The sequence below is a fragment of the Anser cygnoides genome, chromosome 10, assembly GCF_040182565.1.
Source record: "Anser cygnoides isolate HZ-2024a breed goose chromosome 10, Taihu_goose_T2T_genome, whole genome shotgun sequence".
Classification (NCBI taxonomy): Eukaryota; Metazoa; Chordata; class Aves; order Anseriformes; family Anatidae; genus Anser; species Anser cygnoides.
The window spans coordinates 20796830-20815826 of record NC_089882.1 but is presented as its reverse complement, the minus strand read 5'-3'; the positions used below and the strand labels follow the sequence as shown (position 1 = coordinate 20815826).

The window sequence follows — 18997 nt, the reverse complement described above, 5'->3', positions numbered from 1 at the left end:
TGTGTACTTATATATAATACACTTCTATATATGTATAGATTAAATAAGCACATTAAAATATATTCCATACTAAAAATAATGAAATAAAATGGTGTAAATACTTTATAATAGAGTTATGAGAAATGGATGAAAAGGGAGCATTTTATATTAGCAAAATATATATCCAATTTGTTGTTTAAGGTGATATACTTTCTGTAATACCATGCACTAAGTTGTAGTACTAAATAAGACACAGCTCTAAATAAGTTGTAGTACTAAATAAGACACAGCTCTAAAAATCAGTTATTAGAAAGAGAAGGGGCCACAAGGTGTCGCTGGGATTCAAAGAACCAAAACTCACTGCTGTAAAACAGACTGCTAGCTCTGGAGTAAACATCCAATTTCAAAAATAACTTGTAAAAATCAGTTTAACATGCCAGTTTTAAGAACGGCTTTTGACTTATATAACCATTGAAATATAGTTTTTAGTGTTCTATGGTGTATATATGCACCAGCAATATTTTTTATTGTCTCTGGTAAGTCTTGATGACAATGTCTTAAATTTTCTGGCAATATAGCCAACTTGCTGCTGCCTGACTAATTTTTCTTTAAGTCACAATGGTAAGTCGACAAACATTTTAACATAAAAAGTAATGTGCTTACTAGGGTCTGTGATTTAAAAGGGCTTCTAGATGCACATAGCAAGAAGTAAAGAATTAGTAAGATTTTGTTTGTAGTCACTAGTGTCTGTCAAAGAGCATACAAACTTTCTGAGCTTAACAACAGAATATACTTATTGAATGCTAATGCAGACTACAGAAGATGCTCAATTAACAGCTACATAGATATACTACTTGTTTATTGACTGTTTATACATATTGCTTTGTTTATACAGAGTAATAGGATTAAGAATTTGGAAAAGTAAACAATTAAAGAGGCATACAGTAGAATCTTGCCCAGACTTTTTCTGGGGTCTCTGTGCTGCCTTGCCCTGTGCAGAGAGAAAATCAGGCTAATCTCTTGGGTATATTAAGGGTCTGGGTTTCCATAAGATGCTACTTCACAAATCTGCGTCCATCTGTTTTATGGTTATATGATGCCAGAACTGCCATTTATCCCCTATTTAAAAGTCCTCCTAAGAGAAAGAAATATAGTACATACGGTTTTAGGGGTCATCAGAAAATGCAGCAACCTCCTTAATACAAGCTATTCATAAATTACATCTCCTGTCTGTTAGTATGGATTTAATCACACCAGGAAGTGATTTGTTTTGCAGTAGGATTCTCAAATACTAATACTCAAACTCTATGTTTACCTTCTTTCATAGAAAAAGATGTAGTGTGATCTCTTACCATTTATTTGTTAGGCAGTCTTTCCTTCCAAAAACAGACAAGAAAAATATGTGCCTCCAAATAAGTGCCAAGGGACTGTGGCAGAAGGAAAATTCTTGGTGGTGGTGCTAGTCAGTGGTATGAATACAGCCTGGCTAATGTGAGTAGGTTTAGTATTAGGCAGCTGAAGGATAGCATAAAGCTGTAGCAAACCTACAAGTCATGGCCCTGTTCCTCTTCCAGAAATTAGATCCACTATGAGACTATAAAGCAGAACGTCATTTAGAAATGAGGCCCATGCCTGGACTTTAGCAGAGAAGTTTACTTCACCTAACAAGCAGATTAATGCTGCCTTCCAGATTTGCAGAAGAGAACATTTAAGAAATGAAGTATGCCAGGTTCTGCTGTTCTAGTCTCAAAACTATTAAAGTACCATCCTCTTTGCTTCTGCATTATTTATTGCTCTGTAACTGGTGTGCTACTCCTTTCTTTTAAATGGACCAGACCCAGGATATAGTTGGTAACGCTATGCTCTTTGTCATGTTGTGTGGTTATGGATTTGGTGCCTCTGGTGCATGCATTTCTTCCTTCCATTAAGGATACAAAATTCCTTGATCTTTTGTGGATAATGCAACATGGTCTCAGCTGAGCTGTATTGAGAAAACACTTTCTAATATGATTTTCCTTAGCTTCAACTGCTAACATTACAGTAGTCATTTGCATTTTATGGTAATATTCTTACATAATGTAATATTCTACACAGAATTTACTCCATCACAACCAGTATCATGACTTGATATGCAGCTTTGAATATGTTTTACTATTATTGTTTTGTATACAAATGCTGCCACAGAAACAAGTTTGAAACACCCTCTACTGAACAACCACCTGTAGTTTTGCAAATTCAGGCAGAATTTTAATCGGTGATCTTTCCTACCAACAGATGGAGACAGGTAAGTGATTCCACTACCTAGAACACTTCACTGGGTAGTTTAATGTACTGGTTGTTTTTTTAAGGAAGATTTGACAAAGGCTCCTCAGCCGACTTGTCAAAAGCGTTAAAAGAGGCTACAAAAGGAAGATATTTATATTTCATTTATTTCCCACAAGGAGAGCACCTGGATTTTGGTCTGTCTCATGGAAAAACATCCATAAATGTCATATTCCTAGCTAGAGTTCTACTATATATTTTCATCATGGTTGTCAGTAAAACAAGCTTCTATGTTTTTAAAATAAATAGAAATAAGTTAATTTTTCAAAGAGTTTTTTGACTATATACAATTATATCAGACAGACATAACTGCCCAGGGATTCTTGCTTTTCTTTTTAGTGGGAAGACTCCCAAAGTAACTGATAAGAGCAAAACTGGTAAGCTTTGAATCCTGTAATTACTTTCTTTTTGTAATACTTTCTATCCCAGTATGGTTCGATCATGCTGTCAAAGTTATGCAGTAGCCTGGGACCTCAAAAGTGTGACACACCGTTTGCTGGCAGCAGCCAGAATCAGGGGGGTGAGGTGCAACAGAAAGAACAGCAAATTAAAGCTTTTCTCACTCCCAGATTAATTCTCTGCCTTTCAATGTACTAGTGTAACTTGTTATAGAGCCTGCCCAAGTGTTTATAAATAAACAAATGGGTAAATAAGTAATATACAAAATATATATTTTGAATGTCTATATAACTGATATTTCAGATTAAGAATCGCAGGATCTATGCCAGTGAGATTTCAACATAAGCAACACAGTTATCTGAGGGCCTTACCTTTGGAATTTGCTCCTTCTGGCACTCTGACAGAGGGAACTTTGTTGGCCTTCAGAACATATTACAAGGCCAATCATTTCCATCAAGATTTGGCTGCATAGCTCTAAACAAAGACTTGTTTTCCTAATCATTGATTTGTTTTCTGATGGATTACTAGTTAACTGGAACAGTAGTGACCATTGTGGGCATTTATAAATTGAAGCATTCTTTTATGCAGGATGCCCTCAATGCCACAGTAGCGGATACATTATAAATAATTTTAAAAAATGCCATGCAGATAATAAGGGAATTCAAAATGCAGCTCATCTATAGCTGTACCACTGGCTGCAAACTGTTCATTTAACTCTGATATTTGTATTACTTTGGTCTCTAAGACCACACATACATATGCATATACTTTATTTGGGATAAATTACTGGCTTTCCATTTTATATGACCTGCAGAAATATGCAGTATCTCCCCCTACCCCTGCCAATGAACAGGCTGTATTTTTCAAGAATAGAAAATAATGTCTCAGATTAGAAAAGAAGAAAACTGTTCAAAGATGCAAGGGACAGCTTGTTTTAACAGACTAATTTTATTCTTAGGAAAACAAACTAGTTAAAAATGAGTGTCGTGTGAGGAGATATCTGTTTTAAATACTATAGATCATTCATAATCATCCCTTAAATCTGGGAAAATTAATGGGTATTTTCAAATGGCATCTTCTGTAGAGCTTCTTGTCACTTTTGTCTGTCCTGAGCTGGTGGATAATATGACAAGGCAATTTTTAAGGAACCAGAGTCTGATCAACAAATATTGCAAATATTCTGAAGAGATATTTCTGATTTTGATTAACTGCAACACATAATTAAAGGGTAGGATAAGGAAAATAAGATTAACATTGAATAACATCCTGTTGCCATTAGCAAAGGCTGAATTTTTCAGTAACCTAAAGTAAGTAAGCAGAAATATAACAGAAATTCAGCAGCTAGTCAGCAAATATTATCTTTTGATTCATTCAAAGATTTTTGGCCTAAGAGGGAAGAACAAAAAAAAAACAACAAACGAACTTTTCATGGACATGATAAGTGACAGCAACGACTGAGGAATTTAGAAACTTTCTAAAAATGTTGCTTGTCCTATTTTCATTCTGGACCTTGTCTTACATAGGCAGTATTCTTTAGAAATACATAAAAACTCTATTTACATACAACAGATAACCAGTTTCTTTAGAAGATACCAATAAGTACAAACATTTCTCCATCCTTGTCTTCTTGGAAATCCAGGGAAGCATGCCTATCCAGACCTTAGGTTATTTTTTTTTCTCTCCAGAATGTGAAATCTCAAACACTAAATCTCTGGGAATCTGTCTATTAATGTTACAAATTTTGTTTTATGTTGAGTGGTATGCTCCAGGCATCTCTGGATTTGACACTTTGCTTCATTTTAGTATATGGCTAAATTACTCATCCTAAAAGAAATGGTATTTTGGCATTAAGTGACTTATTTTTTCTCCTCCATGTCCCTCTTTTTCAGTGCTCTTTACAATAGACTTGAGTCATGTTGAATGGAAACTTCTCCATTGTATGTGGTTCTGTGGTTGAAACAATTTTGTGCTTAGTTTTGAGTGGCTGTAATAAAAATAGAAACCACAGCACTTTTTTATGTGGGATGATGTATTTTTATAACTTAAAACATGATGATATATTTGAAGAACATATTAGTCATTCTACCTCAAGAACTAGTCTGTCTGAGGTATGCCACAAAATTGTTTTCAAATTGTTTACCTGGTGTGGAGCCTACTAGGAATAAAAATAGATTCTTGATTTAGGCTTGGTAATTCCTGTATTACTTTTTGGCTTACTCTGCTGTTTCACTGATCACCGTGGAGCTGCACTGGTATAGAGTAGCAGTACAGTCCTTAATAGTTTATTGTCAGAATGTACTGTCATGGTTTATTCCTTCAGTATGTTAAAAGAAGTACATGAGAATTGTAGCTAATAATGCTGCTCTTGACCAGACCTGCTGTCTAGGCCTATGAACCGATATAACAAGCTGGTTAGCATTTATATACCCCTTTTACACTCTTAGAGCCTTGTACAAATAAACAACAGCCTCATAAGTTACCTGAAGGATCAATAAAAGAGATTTTGTATTTTGTAAGCATGGAAATTGAAACACAAAGATGATTTCCAAAGTCTGAAATACAACTGGTAGCAAAAGATGATCATATAGTCATGAAGTAGTCACTTCTCACAAATGCATATATTGTTTTAGCATTCTTACTGACATCCTCAGGGATGTCATGATCTGTCATGATATTTAAACCTCCATGATATTTTATACAGCTGTAGCTGAAAGGAAACAATACAAAACCTGGTAGTTCCCTGAAACCAGAGTTATCAGTTTACTAGTAGAACCATATCAACAAAACAAAATATTACCTGCACTACAGAATTATGTCTAGAGATAATCTCATTTAAATATGACAAACCTATTAAATATGTTGATAAGCTCTTGAATCCTTGTAGTTGAGGGTGTGTCTGTGTAGTTGTCCAGCCAAATTATTAGAGGCAAATTTTGAGTGTAAAATTATAGAATAAGATGCTATTTTATAAACAAAGGTTTCCTACCTGAGGCTGCTGAGTGGCAGTGGGTCTCTGAGGAGATGGTATAGGAGTTTTGGACAACATTTGGTTCATTTTGCTTACGACTAGTTCAGTTATATGTTGCCTATCTTCAGTCTGATGCTCACCAATCAGAGGCATTGCACAGTCCATTACCTGTAAAATAAAACAATACATCAGCGTAAACTTATTTCACATCTGTGTAGACTGCCAGGTCTTTTATTTAAAAAAAAAAACAACAAAGGCAAATAAGATCTGTAGACATGGTACAAGATATCAGGAAATAAATAAATAAATAAATAAATAAATAAGCCCAAGTGGAGGCTATGGGTTAGCAGAGCAAGAGAACAGCAGTTTTAAAATGTCATCTCTTTCCACAGCAAAAGGCTTTTTTTAGACTATACTGTTGACTGCTGAAAACTTTTCTGTACTGAAAGTACTTTTCTGCACTGCTGTCTAAGCTACATTTCTGAAGATTTTTTTTTTCTTGTAGGTGTTTTTGTGGCTCACACCATGATCATCAGCTGAATTAGAACATGGAAATGCCAAATAAAACTTCAAACTTCAAATAAAGCTTCTTAGCTATTTGAAAAGCCAAACAAACAAACAAACAAACAAACATAATGAAAGCAGAATGTCAGACAGACAAATAAAAAAGTGTTTATTTCCATTCTACATGTGACTGGTTAATATATTTCAGCAATTATTTCATTATGCTATTTGGATGGATAAAGCTGATATTGAATTCAGTTAACTTCAGTGGGTTCTGAGGATTTCTTATTTCTACAGAATTATTTGTGATTTCCACAGTGTACCTAATTTTGGCATATGTATGTTTTCCCTGAAAGAGAAAATATAAGGATAAGGTAATGACCCCAACTAGTAATCACAACGGCACTGCCCATTCTTATTTCAACAATAACAAAGGATTTAATTCTCTTTTGAGAAGCTGCAATCCTTTTTTCAGTTTGTGTCAAGGCTATTCAGAAAAAGGTGACAGCATGTCACCTGCAGCCCTGCATTCTGGTGTTTCCAATAGCTATGGATCACAAGTGATTCAGGCCTACGATACATGCTATAGTATTAGTAACTAATAAAAGGCTGTGAGGCACAAAGCAGTTAGACTACGTTAGCAGTAATATACTCTATAGACGTCGTTATGTCTGATCCAGTTGGATTGTACAAACTCAGTTGGTGCCATCTAATTTTCAGTCTGTGAAAAGCTGTCCACCAGAAAAATCTTGGACAAGATGTATCGCTAGTGTAGGCAAATCTTGCAGTAAATGCAATAGTAACCTGTGCTGGTAAGAGAGATGGTGGATGAAGAAGGAAAGAATCCTCATGGGTTTCAATGCAGAAAAATCAGTGAATTTTATGGGGGTGCTTTAGAGCTTCCAGAAGTGCACTTTCCTGTGTATCTTTGGCTTCTGTGGTTCCTTCTCTACTGCAGGTAAATGGAAGATTGAAAAGGATCAACAGAGTCAAAAGAGTGCTGGAGGATTTTTTCTGCCACAGGCAATTGCAGGTGCTTAGGGTCAGAGAAACATCTTAAACTTCCCTCATTCTCATCCAACCTCTAGCAAAAGGACTAAAAAGGAAAGAGGGCTCTGCTGAAGGGAGGCAGGGCTATTTTGGCTGGAGTTGCTGATTCCCATCTTTTCAGGTAGGCGCTCTGCTGTAGGTTGTTGCATGGAGCTTTTTGTTTGTTTGTTTGTTTGGTAGTTATTCAGCTTGTGTAGTTGAAGGGAAGATATAGAAATTTTATGATAAGACCGGATTGTGAAAATATTTAAAGTGGAAGAACGTTATCTGTAGGGGTGACACAACAATCAGACTGAAGAGCATAAAGCTAGTGCATCTGCTTTGCATGGGGTGGAAGGGATATATTAGGGACAACAAAACTCTTCTCAGTCCATCAGCCTACACTTCACACTAACTATCTCCTTTATAGACAAGAGCAAGTTCTACCTTCCTTCTTTATGTATTCAAATGCATCTAGGAATTAGTCACTCATACTGGGTATCTGAATTGGCATTCAGATTTAAAAGAATGTGTAGGTTCATTCTAACGCTGGACTTTTTCTATTCTTTTTCTTATTCTATTTCTTGCACTGTAGTTGAGAATAAGCTGCACTGTAAAGAATGTTATCTAAGCTTGAGGATTTTCAAAATAAGTTCTAAAGAAATTCTCACTGAGACTGAAAAAGACTACCTCTTTCTAATAATGAGATTAGCCTGAACTCCAAAAGCATTTGCATTATTCTTCTGTTTGTCCATTTGTAAGAGACACTAACATTGCACACTAGCAAGCAATATGTTGGCAACACATTTCTGGGATTTTCAGATTTAGACGTCTCCTCTAAGCTTCCTCACAGCAAAGAGAATTTAAAATAAACCTACTGTAAACAAAGAAATAATAATTGAGATCCAGAGCAAATGTTTCCTAAGAATTGAATGAATGTATGAAGAAGCAACAGTTATCCCTCTTTCACAAGTGTGGAAAGAAAACCTCACCTTGTTTAATATCCACTTACATTAAAAAAAATGTATTTGGAATGACTGTGAAATGAGTTGCCTAATCCAAGATCCTGCTAAAGGATCAGACAGGATTAAGATCCAGAGGACTGAGCTTTGACTCTGAATTTCTATTTCTAAATACTTCTATGACTGCAAGTTCACATATAACTTTCTTTAGGAGATACTGCTATGTTGTGTACCACAACATGTAAGAAAAATTTAGTTCTATGGCTAAGGATAAAAGAAGCTTTGAGGTGTTGCTCTAAACACCACAACCACTTCAGTAAATCTATAAACCCATCTCAGCTCTGTCTGAATGTTTTAAAAATAAGATAACATCTATACTTCTGAGATTTGAATGGCTTAATGCCAGTTGTCAAATAAGTCTTGTCTGCTTGGATGGAACACAGTTTCATACAAAAAAAAAAAAGGTTATTAGGGAGAACTGCTTTAAACTTTGCATTAATATAGCAAAGGAATATAAATTTTGAGTCTGAAGAGATTAAATATTGGAATGGAAAATAACTGTACACATTCTAAATTAAAATAGATGTCAGGTTATTGCTCGACTTTTACCTATGACAGATATACGATTTAACAGAAGAATATTAAGAGTTACCATTGTTAGACTGCTAGCTTGTGACAGCTGCCAGAAGCAGGGTAGGGTAAATCAGTGTAATTTGTCACCTCATGTATCTAAAAACACAAGTGCAAAATTAGGACACCTCTAAACAGAGGTAATGCAGATCAGAGTTCCAGCAATGACATTTTAATAGAATTTAGACACCCTTTATAGTGCTTTTGTGTCCTAGGCAGAAGCATGGCAGTTTTAGTAAATGCCCTGGAACTTAGAACCACAACTTAAACTACTTGAGTACTCACAATCCATGGAGCTTTCAGACTCAATGGTAATGGTCCAGGCTGATTAATTAGTGAATGTGCCATGCTGGGCTTGACAGAATGGTTGGTTAACATGCATCAACTTGGCCAGCACTGGCTCATAGTCCTGGCATTCAGTAATGCTTAGCTGACTTGGATTTGATATTGAAGGACTTAATGCTTGGAAATGTTCTGGCAGATCTTTCCTCAGATCCAGAGGAACCTCTGTTGAATGCCCTCAGATATATTTAAAAAAAAATCTCGCACTTCTTGAAGATAGCATTTTCAAGCATAGCTGTCATGTTCACATATTGAGGCAGATTCAAATATGCATGATAAAAAACAGCCATTTGTCACTTGGACAGGTTTTGATGTTGTTAAAAACCCTCTTGTTGGCTGCCATAATTGAACGAATATTGCTGGTCAAAGGCTGAACCTAACACTGAACAAGTACTGAGCCAGATGCCAAGTATTCAGAGATGATAAGCTAAGATCTGTTCTGGTGCTTTGCTGAAGTACAAAGATGGTAAACAAAGTGGTGAAAAGAGAAAGTAATGCATCAGATTATCAAGAAAACTACTGGTCCCAAAGTGAAATCACAGAATCATTAAGGTTGGAAAAGACCTCCAAGATCATCTGGTCCAACCACCCCTCTAACACCAATGTCACCCACTAAACCATGTCCCTAAGTACCACGTCCAACCTTTCCTTAAACACCCCCAGGGATGGTGACTCCACCACCTCCGTGGGCAACCCATTCCAATGCCTGACTACTCTTTCTGAGAAGAAATGTCTCCTAATTTCCAACCTAAACCTCCCCTGGCGCAACTTGAGGCCATTCCCTCTAGTCCTATCACTAGTTACCTGTGGGAAGAGGCCGACCCCCAGCTCCCCACAGCTTCCTTTCAGGTAGATGTAGAGAGCAATAAGGTCTCCCCTGAGCCTTCTCTTCTCCAGACTAAACAACCCCAGTTCCCTCAGCCGCTCCTCACAGGACTTGTGTCCCAGGCCCTTCACTAGCTTCATAGCCCTTCTCTGGACACATTCCAGGGCCTCGATGTCCTTCTTGTAGTGAGGGGCCCAAAACTGAACACAGTACTTGAGGTGCGGCCTCACCAGAGCAGAGTACGTGTTGCTAAATAGTAAAGTAAAAGATTACCAAGTCTTAAAAGTGGTTCAATTGCATGACACTGTTCAGTTTAATAACTGGAATTGCTGAGAGGGAATGGCTAGAGTGTCCAAAACATACCATTTTTACCCAATATTGCATGTGGCTGCTAAGAGGCTTAGCTTCCTTCTCTATGTTGCTGCTGCTGTGGTTCTCAAGGGCAGAAGGCAACGTAAGTAAGCGAGCACTTCCAATATTCTTGGTGAAGTAGATAAAAGCAAGGTGAATTTTCATAGGTATTCAAATTATGATCACTTAATTCATAATGCTTTTGTCATTAATTTGTATGCATTTCAATGAACAATTCTATAGGATGAATTTCTCTTATTACCCATAAAACATATGCTGAAATGCATTTAATACATCTTTATGTTAACCTAGAAGAGCCTGAGTGTATATATTAGCAGTAATAATAGAAACTACAGCAGCATGATTGAGTAAAGTCTAAAAATAGGGTTGGGGTTTGTTGTATTTTTTTGTAGTTTTTCTTTATGACAATTCAGTCTATTTTCCTTCCTAGTAAAACAGCTAATGACAGTTATCAAAAATCACTAATGTTTTATATAAATGTATCTTAAGAATTAGAAATCTTTGGGCTAACACTAAAAAAGGTTTTAAAACTTGTGAATGACTAACAGAAATGCCATGATGGCATTGCCCCCATTTTTGAGGGCTTTACACAGTTTAAACACACACAAAGCATCCTGTTTATAAACAGTCTATTTACAGCCTGTACTAATTTTAAAATATCATTTATACAGTTACCCAGGTCTGTTTTCAGTATCTAGTTTAACTATTTAAAATATTGGAGTTTCCAACTAAGTAGATTCATAGAAGAAAGTCATCTGTAATTTATAAAGTCAAATGTGTTACTTTGGTACATGGCAGTGAAAACATTGGCAACTACAAATTATGATCACTTAATTCATATTGCTTTTGTCTTTAATTTATATGCATTTCAATAACCAATTCCATAGGATGAACTTCTCTTATCACCCACAAAACATACACTGAAATGCATTTAATACATCTTTATGTTAACCTAGAAGAGCCCGAATGTATATATTAGCAGTAATAACAAAAACTACAGAAGCTTGATTGAGTCAACAAAATGCTTTTATAAAACACTGACCTTTCAGTGATATGATCCTTCAGTAAATTAGTCTGTGTCCTTTACTGCTAGTGTGGATAAGGCAAGTATTTGAGATTTGGGCTGCCAGACTGAGACTGGCAAGAAAGAGAAGAGAAATGCTGTTTAACTCTGATGACCACCAAAGAAAATGGGGTGGGATTAATAAGGGAGCCATTGTAATTATAAGACATCAGTAACTGCAAAGGGATCACCCTGTTTGAAGGAGAAACTACACTAATTGTCATTGTCCAGGCATACTTCTCCATTACATGTTTACCACCAAAGGATTATGAAAGATCTCTTACCTAGAGCTTTAGGAAGACCTAGCTCAAATGGTGCTGGGAAAGACAGAGCTGTGGAGATTAAAGGAGGGGGAAAGTTAAAGAATTCTGTGTGACACAGTGAGAGAAAAAGGTGTCAGGATGTTAAAATACAAGAGGGAATGGACAGAAAGCTTACAAGTCAGAAATGCCCAAGGATTCTGACAAGATAATGATAGAATAACTTTGTATGAAGCAAAAAAAGAAAACAAAAACACAAACTGGGAATTTCAGGAGAAGATATGATGATCTGTAAGTGAAGAGTAATTCATTTCATTGCAAATCAGAGGAATTTTGGAGGTTCATGCTTGAGAGTGTGAGGCTTGGGGAAAAAACAAAAAACAAACAAACAAAAAAACCAACACAACAACCAACCAAAAAAACATTTACTTTGGCCTTTACTTGGTCTTTACTTTTGGTGAATAAGAGAAGCTGGGTTGTATTATTGCTATGTTATGAATGTGTTATTCTTCTGTATTGTTTTTGTGGGACCTGGATGTAAGCAATTGTGGTGAAAATTTTGACTGTAAAGACAGAAGCTGATATAGATTTTAATTGAAGAGTTCTAAGTATGGGGAAAGTAATTGACATTAAGGAAAAGTAATAGTTTGAGGATGTCATTTAAGATTGAGTGGGATGTAAGAAAAGATGGTGCGATTTCTGAGAAGTAAGGGAGTGACTGGATATGAAGTAATCATGGGGCTTTCCCAGAGGTCTTTACAGCAGATGCAGGAAAGATTTGTAATTGGAAATGTAACCACACCTGAGAATTTGGCAGGGATAGTACAGGAGGAAATCAGTGGTGACTGCTAGGAAAATTTTACAGTTCCTCTTGCAGTGGGTGAATAACAACATTTGCAGAAAAAAAGTAACAACAACTGGGAATGTGAATCAAACATCCCCAGATGAAGGACTCAAAGCCTGAAGACAAAATTCTATGGTTGCATTTCAATCTGGAATGAAAAGAAATCCAGAATATCCCTCTCTAGTAGTATGATAAATTGTAGCACCTTCCGAAATGGTGTCTATTACAGTAACACCTAAAAAAAAATAATAAATAAATTCTGTTTCTTAGTTTCGTATATTGTCTTCCAGTTACTGAAAATATTGCCTAGGAAATCCAAATTGTTTCCATCTTGCTATGTTATAAATTATTTAGAAACTAACTTTAATATAGCTTAGGTTAAAAATAAGCAAGCAGAAATAAGACACCTGCAGTAGCCACCCACCCATTCAATTCTGAGCAAAATTTGGTAACTGCCTGTGAGGCCGCCTTAAAGGATTCTGTTACATTTCTTCTCTTTTACTGCATTCATCATCATGATGTGAGCTTTTTGTTTTGTTTCCCAGAGGTTTGGTTTTCCAAGAATGAATCATGAGACATATTCAGTGCAGTCAGAAACATGAAATGCTCAAGTATGTGTTCCTTCTGGTATAAAAACTACAGAAGTATTAATTTAAAAAGTGAAAGATTAAAAGTCTTTCTCCCATTTAAGATGTTAAAGCTTAACGGACCTTAATTTGATGTTGTATTAGCAAGAATTGGTAAGGCAGTTACAACAGTGTATGTTGAAATGATGTGTTCATAAAATCCTTATTTCTACAGTTTGTCTCTGGTGTGATGATGCTTGGCAGCTGAGTATTCAAATTGAGGTGAAAAGAATAGAAACTATATGAATAGCTAAGCTTGTTAGACACAGTCATGACTTGAACTTCCTCCTGAGCAACCTGGCAATCCTTCCTTTTAGCTAAGTGATTTTTTAATTGATTTCTCCCTTGTAGGGTTTTGGAGATGGTTCTTTGGAGGACAAAAGTAAAAGGCAAAACAAAACAAAACAAAACAAACAAAACAAAACAAACAAAAAAACCCAAACACAACCAAATCCCACAGGGTTCCTCTAGAGAAATAATTTTTTCTTGGGAACACCTTCTGCTTCTTTTAAAAGGCAAAGTTACTTCTTACAGCCCTCATCTAAGGAAACTGTAGAGAACTTCTGGCTTCTCAGAAAAACAGAGGCTGTATTATGTTTGAATGATATTATGACTTCAATATTTCATTCTTCCCGTCTTCTGAAAAATTGGTCTGGATTTTTATCCTGGGGATGCATATAGTATCCCTCAACTGCATAACAAGTTTGCACAAATGGACATCCTTCAAAATTCCCATGAAGTAGCATTTACAGCTGTGTGGAAAGATGAATGGCACACTGAAAATGTATCTTTTTTTGTAATTATTGGGGAAAAAAATAGTAGTATTGGCCTGAGCTCTTTCAAATGACTAGAAACCTCTAGGGTGGCTTGAAAAGTACAAAGATACAAATGTACAAAGTAGCACCAGAAAACAGACCCAAACCTATAAAATGCACCCAAAAGCTAAAAATGTGATAAGGTGTACTTACACTGCAATTTATTCTTGTTTATTACATGGAGAACTACCTGGTCAAAGGAACATGCACATCTCATGAGGGAGGCATCTACAAGAAGCTCATAGTAATTTGGATCTGTGTATTTCTCTATTTCCTAACAACATTTATGTATGTAGAAATTAAATGTCTGGAACTGTATTTCAGTGTCACTAAATAGCCTTCATTTTTTCTCTTTAGCTCTCTAATCCTTCCACATTGTTCCTGAGCAGGCAGGAACTCTACTTACAGCAAGCACACTTTCTACAACTTGAACAGCCATGAAGCTTTAGAATAACATGTAAAAATTCTCATTATTTTAATCAAGTATATATGGAAGAGAAACTATAGGAGAAACTAAAATAGAAAAAAAAATAAGTTAACCATCTTGAAGAGGTGGGGAATGATGACTGGATCTAACATTAAGAACCAATACATTCTTACCTGCAATGTAAGCATATTGTACTAGATCATAGATAAAAAAATCACTTTTGTATACTGTTTTTTAAGAAGTACAGCTAGAATATTAGATTCATGAGACAGTGTCGTTCTGATTCTGTAATATCAGCCACTGGTACAATTTGTTCCTCCATGTTTTTCGGGAATGAAAGAAAACAGAATGTTAAAACAAGGAATGACAAAATGACCATCACAAAGCAGCTGAATGGCAACATTACCAAAATAATAAAATTATTGATATAGGATTTGAAAGTGAATGAAAATAAGAAGTTAATTAATAGCTTCCCATAAATAGACATATAAAGTTCATGTCTTACACTTTGTAACATTAGTTAAGAATGGATTTTTGTACGCACACGTGGTGTTACATGTAATATTTAAGTACTGTAGGTATTTTAAAACTATTGTCTTGAATTATGCATGTTCCAAAGCTGAACACCCTTTTCAAAACATAAATATGCATTAAGTACTCATTCCTGTAAAATGCTGTTCTCCTAAATTCACTACAGAGAATCCTTCTGTATTTTCTGTCTAGAATGCTGAACATGCGAAAGATACTTTCGCACTGTTGTACCTTAATTCACATTCATTCCGAAGCTGGTCAAAACGTATGTATGCTTTCCTGCAGGTGGCTATGCTGGTTCAAAATGATCATATCTGCATACATTATTTCATATATTAGGAAGTTTGTATGTTTCCTGTCTGATCGCATGTCCAGAATGAAAGTGTAAGTAACACAGAAACCTTTAGTTTTGTAATAGATGTACCAGTCACCAGGAAAACTTGAAAACTTGAGAGCAGGGGTTTCAGTGTGGTACTGCAACTGGGAAGTAAACATAGCATTTACAGACCAATTGTCCTGTTCAGCTACTGGTTCTTGTCTGCAGCGTGTACGAGCTAGCTTTAATGACTCATTTATTTTCCCATGTTGAAAGTACACAAAAGATAGAAATTTTTCCTGTATGGGGACAGACATTTTTCTGCTCTTCATTATATAACAGAATTATAGTGCAATAACTGTTACAATTATAGTGCAATAATTGTTGATGTAAGCTGTTTTTTTAGTAGCAAATGATCATAAGTTTTACAGATGTCCTACTGGATGTGAACTTTGCAAACAATTCTACATTTCAATGGGTTATAGAGATTCTAAATATTCCTGCTGATAAACATTACCATCTTCCAAACAATTCAGAAGATTCTGCAGGACAACAAGAATTAACATGCTTCTATCCACTCCTTTTTTTTTTTTTTAAATTGCAACATCTATTTTGTACAGTACTTAAAATGCTCTATAAACCCAGTTCGTGATGTGTCCTGCAGTCAGAACTCTCTCTCTATTATTTTTGATTATTTTTTTTAGTATGAACGTATCTGGCATGGAAAACTAGAGCAGTTGTTCAGAAGCAGGAATTGAAGTACTCTGTTGTTCCATTCTGTAGTTTTCATTGGCTATTTCATTGTGGAAAAACTGCTCCCCCTTCTCCTCATACCCAATAGAGCAACCAGGCCTGGTTACTTTGTGTACACTGACTTCAATGGAAGTCGATGGCAATGGCTGGATTTGCTCACAAATTTCAAAACAATGCAGTATCAAAAATGTTGAAACTGGAGTTCAGTGAATAGAAGTGGTGTGTTTAGTCTGATAGGAATTTGCTAAATGAGGAACACAAGAGAAGTGTCAAATAATAAAATAAAAAATGCATCCTTAACTTCCAGTGGAAGCAGAAAACAGCAGGAAGAAATGGGAGCAGGGAATAAAAGAGATCATTTGGAGATACTAAGTAGAGCAGGTTGAAGCCAACCACTTTCAGATTAGTTTTAGCTACAGTCTGTAGGAAATAAGAAAGGTTTTTTTTACTGTATGAAACCTCTGGTTCTTACAAGGATATACTCGTTAAATGGTCTCCTAGTCTAGCTTTGTATCTTTTTGCCAGTGATTTTTCAGTTTTTAAGTATTACCCTATGAGGTAACTAGGATCTTATGTCTTAAAATAATCTATTTTTATTTATTTATTTTTATTTTATAGTTAAAGTTGTAGTATAAAAATGTAGTGGCTTAAAGCCAGCCAAATCAGTACGAGCTACCCCCAGTGTAATGAATTTAGACATATTGGGAAGTGCCTAAATTGGGATCCTCTGAGTCTTTTAGGGGCCATAAGAACTGCAGAGTATCCTACAAAGCTTTGAATGGCATATAGGAGGCTGTCAAAGCCCAAGTACTGGAGAGGATTTTAATTGTAAGCAGAAATAAATACCTTCCCAGTAAGCAGACTATGTCTGAGATACACCTGTGCCTACAGGCAAAGAGTGAAGCGGCACACCTGACAAATTTTTTGTTCAGGATTTTCCTCTATTTTGTCTCACCAGAAGTCAGAGCAGTCTATTCTCAGAAAGAGGAGAATATATTTTTTCCACTTTTTCAAATCTCAGGTTTCACTGGGGCAAGCATTACAGACTTAACAGGACCTTTTGGTGGGATGGACTGCACTATACTAAGGAGCAACAGAGGAGGTTTATTGTGGAATCCTAAATTTTATATTACAGGGAGTTAAGATTCAGTAAGACACAATAAGTTCTGACTTGGCCAGACAGGCTAATGAAACAGGATTTCTTGAAATCTTCCTTGGTATCTCAGGAGGTAGTGACTAATTATGTTTGATTTGCTGGAGGTTTAATTCTACAAGCTGCTCAGCCTTTTAAAGTGTTATTGATTGATTTGGGAATTCTTAGCACTTACAATAATGATAAATGAATTTGTGAAATTACAAAAGTTTAACACTGTGGCCAAGCAAAGATTTTTATTTTTGCAGAGCTTTTCTGTTATAAATGGATATAGATAACTACAGAAGGAAATCCATCTATAACCTCCTTCTGGATCCCAGATTACTGTCACGGTTTAGAAAAAATGTTCTTATTTTTGCTTTAGCAAACATAAACTTCCAGACTGTGTGATAGGCAAGTGATGGTAGCTTGTTTTATGGGTAAACAAAGTTTACATTTATCCATAATAAACTTAAGGTAAATGAAAAAACTTTTCAAAATGATCCATAGCAACATCTTCTAGTATTGGTAGTTCATGAGGAGTCAGATCCTAAAGGTAACGTTTAGGCTAGCAAAAAAAAAATTTAACACTTTGTTCTTAATTTCCCTTTCCATGTAAAGATATAATTTTTCCCTTGGGATAATGCTATCTATAAGCCTTCCAGGAAAAACTGGTAAGCCTGCTTAGGAAAGAAATCATAAGGGCTAGGAAAACATGACATCTACATTTGGTTTTGTTTTGCAGTTTGTGTACATTTCCTGAAACACTAAAAAACATTACCATATGATATGGTTACATTTTCCAGCAAGTGTTGCCACTAACTTGGACATGTGGCTTTGTATTATGATTTAAACATTGCTCAAAAATGCAGTCTTTCCTGAAACACAAATAGGCCAATGCCTAACTATCACAAATGTTCTTTATTTCCATATTTGTAATATATAAAGCACATATTGAAAAGGGTGGGATTGCTTACCTCAAAAATATAATCTTTTCCATCTTTTCCATGTACAGCTTTAACAGCACAGATGTCCAAACCACCAAATATTTCAGAACAGGTGTCAACCCAAAGCTTGTACCTGTTTTATAAAAACATTTTTCTGTGAGTATCTCATCATGCTCTTGTTTTTACAGGCTTAATCTGGTACTGCACTTTATATAAGGACTGCTTGAAACTCAGAATTTTCACTATATTGTCAGTTTTACTGAATTTGTTTTTCTCAGAATAGTAGCATAGAGACTCTGGGATGATTACTTTGCTTTTCCCAGCAGAATTCAAAAAAGCTGTGGCTCTGTATCCTGACCTAGTGTTATGCTGGCTGCCTCCCAGCTTACATTGGTCCAAACATGTGTCTGCTCTAAACTGAGTAACCTGAAGATATGATGGAACGCAAATACCATTTAGTGGTATCCCATCCTACACTTCTACCACCTCATCCTAGTACAGCTTGCTAGTTGCGGCTGTGCACTATAGGAGAACTCCCCAGAAGGGGGATTTATCATCTGACCAGTTTTTGTAGCTACAGTGATGCCAAGGAGTTTTAGACAGTAGGGGGTGGGGGCCCTGTTTCCCGTGAAATTCAAACTGGCACGTCTGTGCGCTGATTCAGGTGTGACAATCCTCTTGCCTACCACACTTGATAGTGTATTTAATTATGTATGGGTTTTATTCTTTTATCAGGAAAACTAAAATGAGAGTCTCTGTCTTAAATTACTGACTAAACTGTAGTTCAAAGTAGCAATGAGCTTTATATATACTTCACTGAACAGGGCAAAAGAAAAACCAAGACAAAACAAACCTAAAGACAAAAAAAGAAACAGTCACATGACACTAAGTAAAAGTTATGTAGCATGCAGAAAACCATAATATGCTTCATGTAGGTTTATAGGCAACTA

General features: G+C 35.9%; 1 protein-coding gene and 1 long non-coding RNA gene across 3 annotated transcripts in view; one reads left to right on the top strand and one right to left on the bottom strand.

The window, feature by feature from the left end:
• The window catches only part of SYN2 (synapsin II), a 177907-nt gene that overhangs the window by 17623 nt on the left and 141287 nt on the right, over positions 1 to 18997 (bottom strand). For both annotated transcript variants that reach the window (XM_048046137.2, XM_067003360.1), the window contains exons 9-10: positions 18078 to 18180; positions 5687 to 5836 (exon numbers count right to left, since the gene is read on the bottom strand). In XM_048046137.2, coding sequence (XP_047902094.1) covers positions 5687 to 5836; positions 18078 to 18180 — 253 coding nt within the window. The remainder of the gene's footprint in view (positions 1 to 5686; positions 5837 to 18077; positions 18181 to 18997) is intronic.
• Positions 1 to 18997, top strand: part of LOC106040070 (uncharacterized) — an 84671-nt gene that overhangs the window by 47173 nt on the left and 18501 nt on the right. The gene's annotated exons all lie outside the window — the stretch shown is intronic.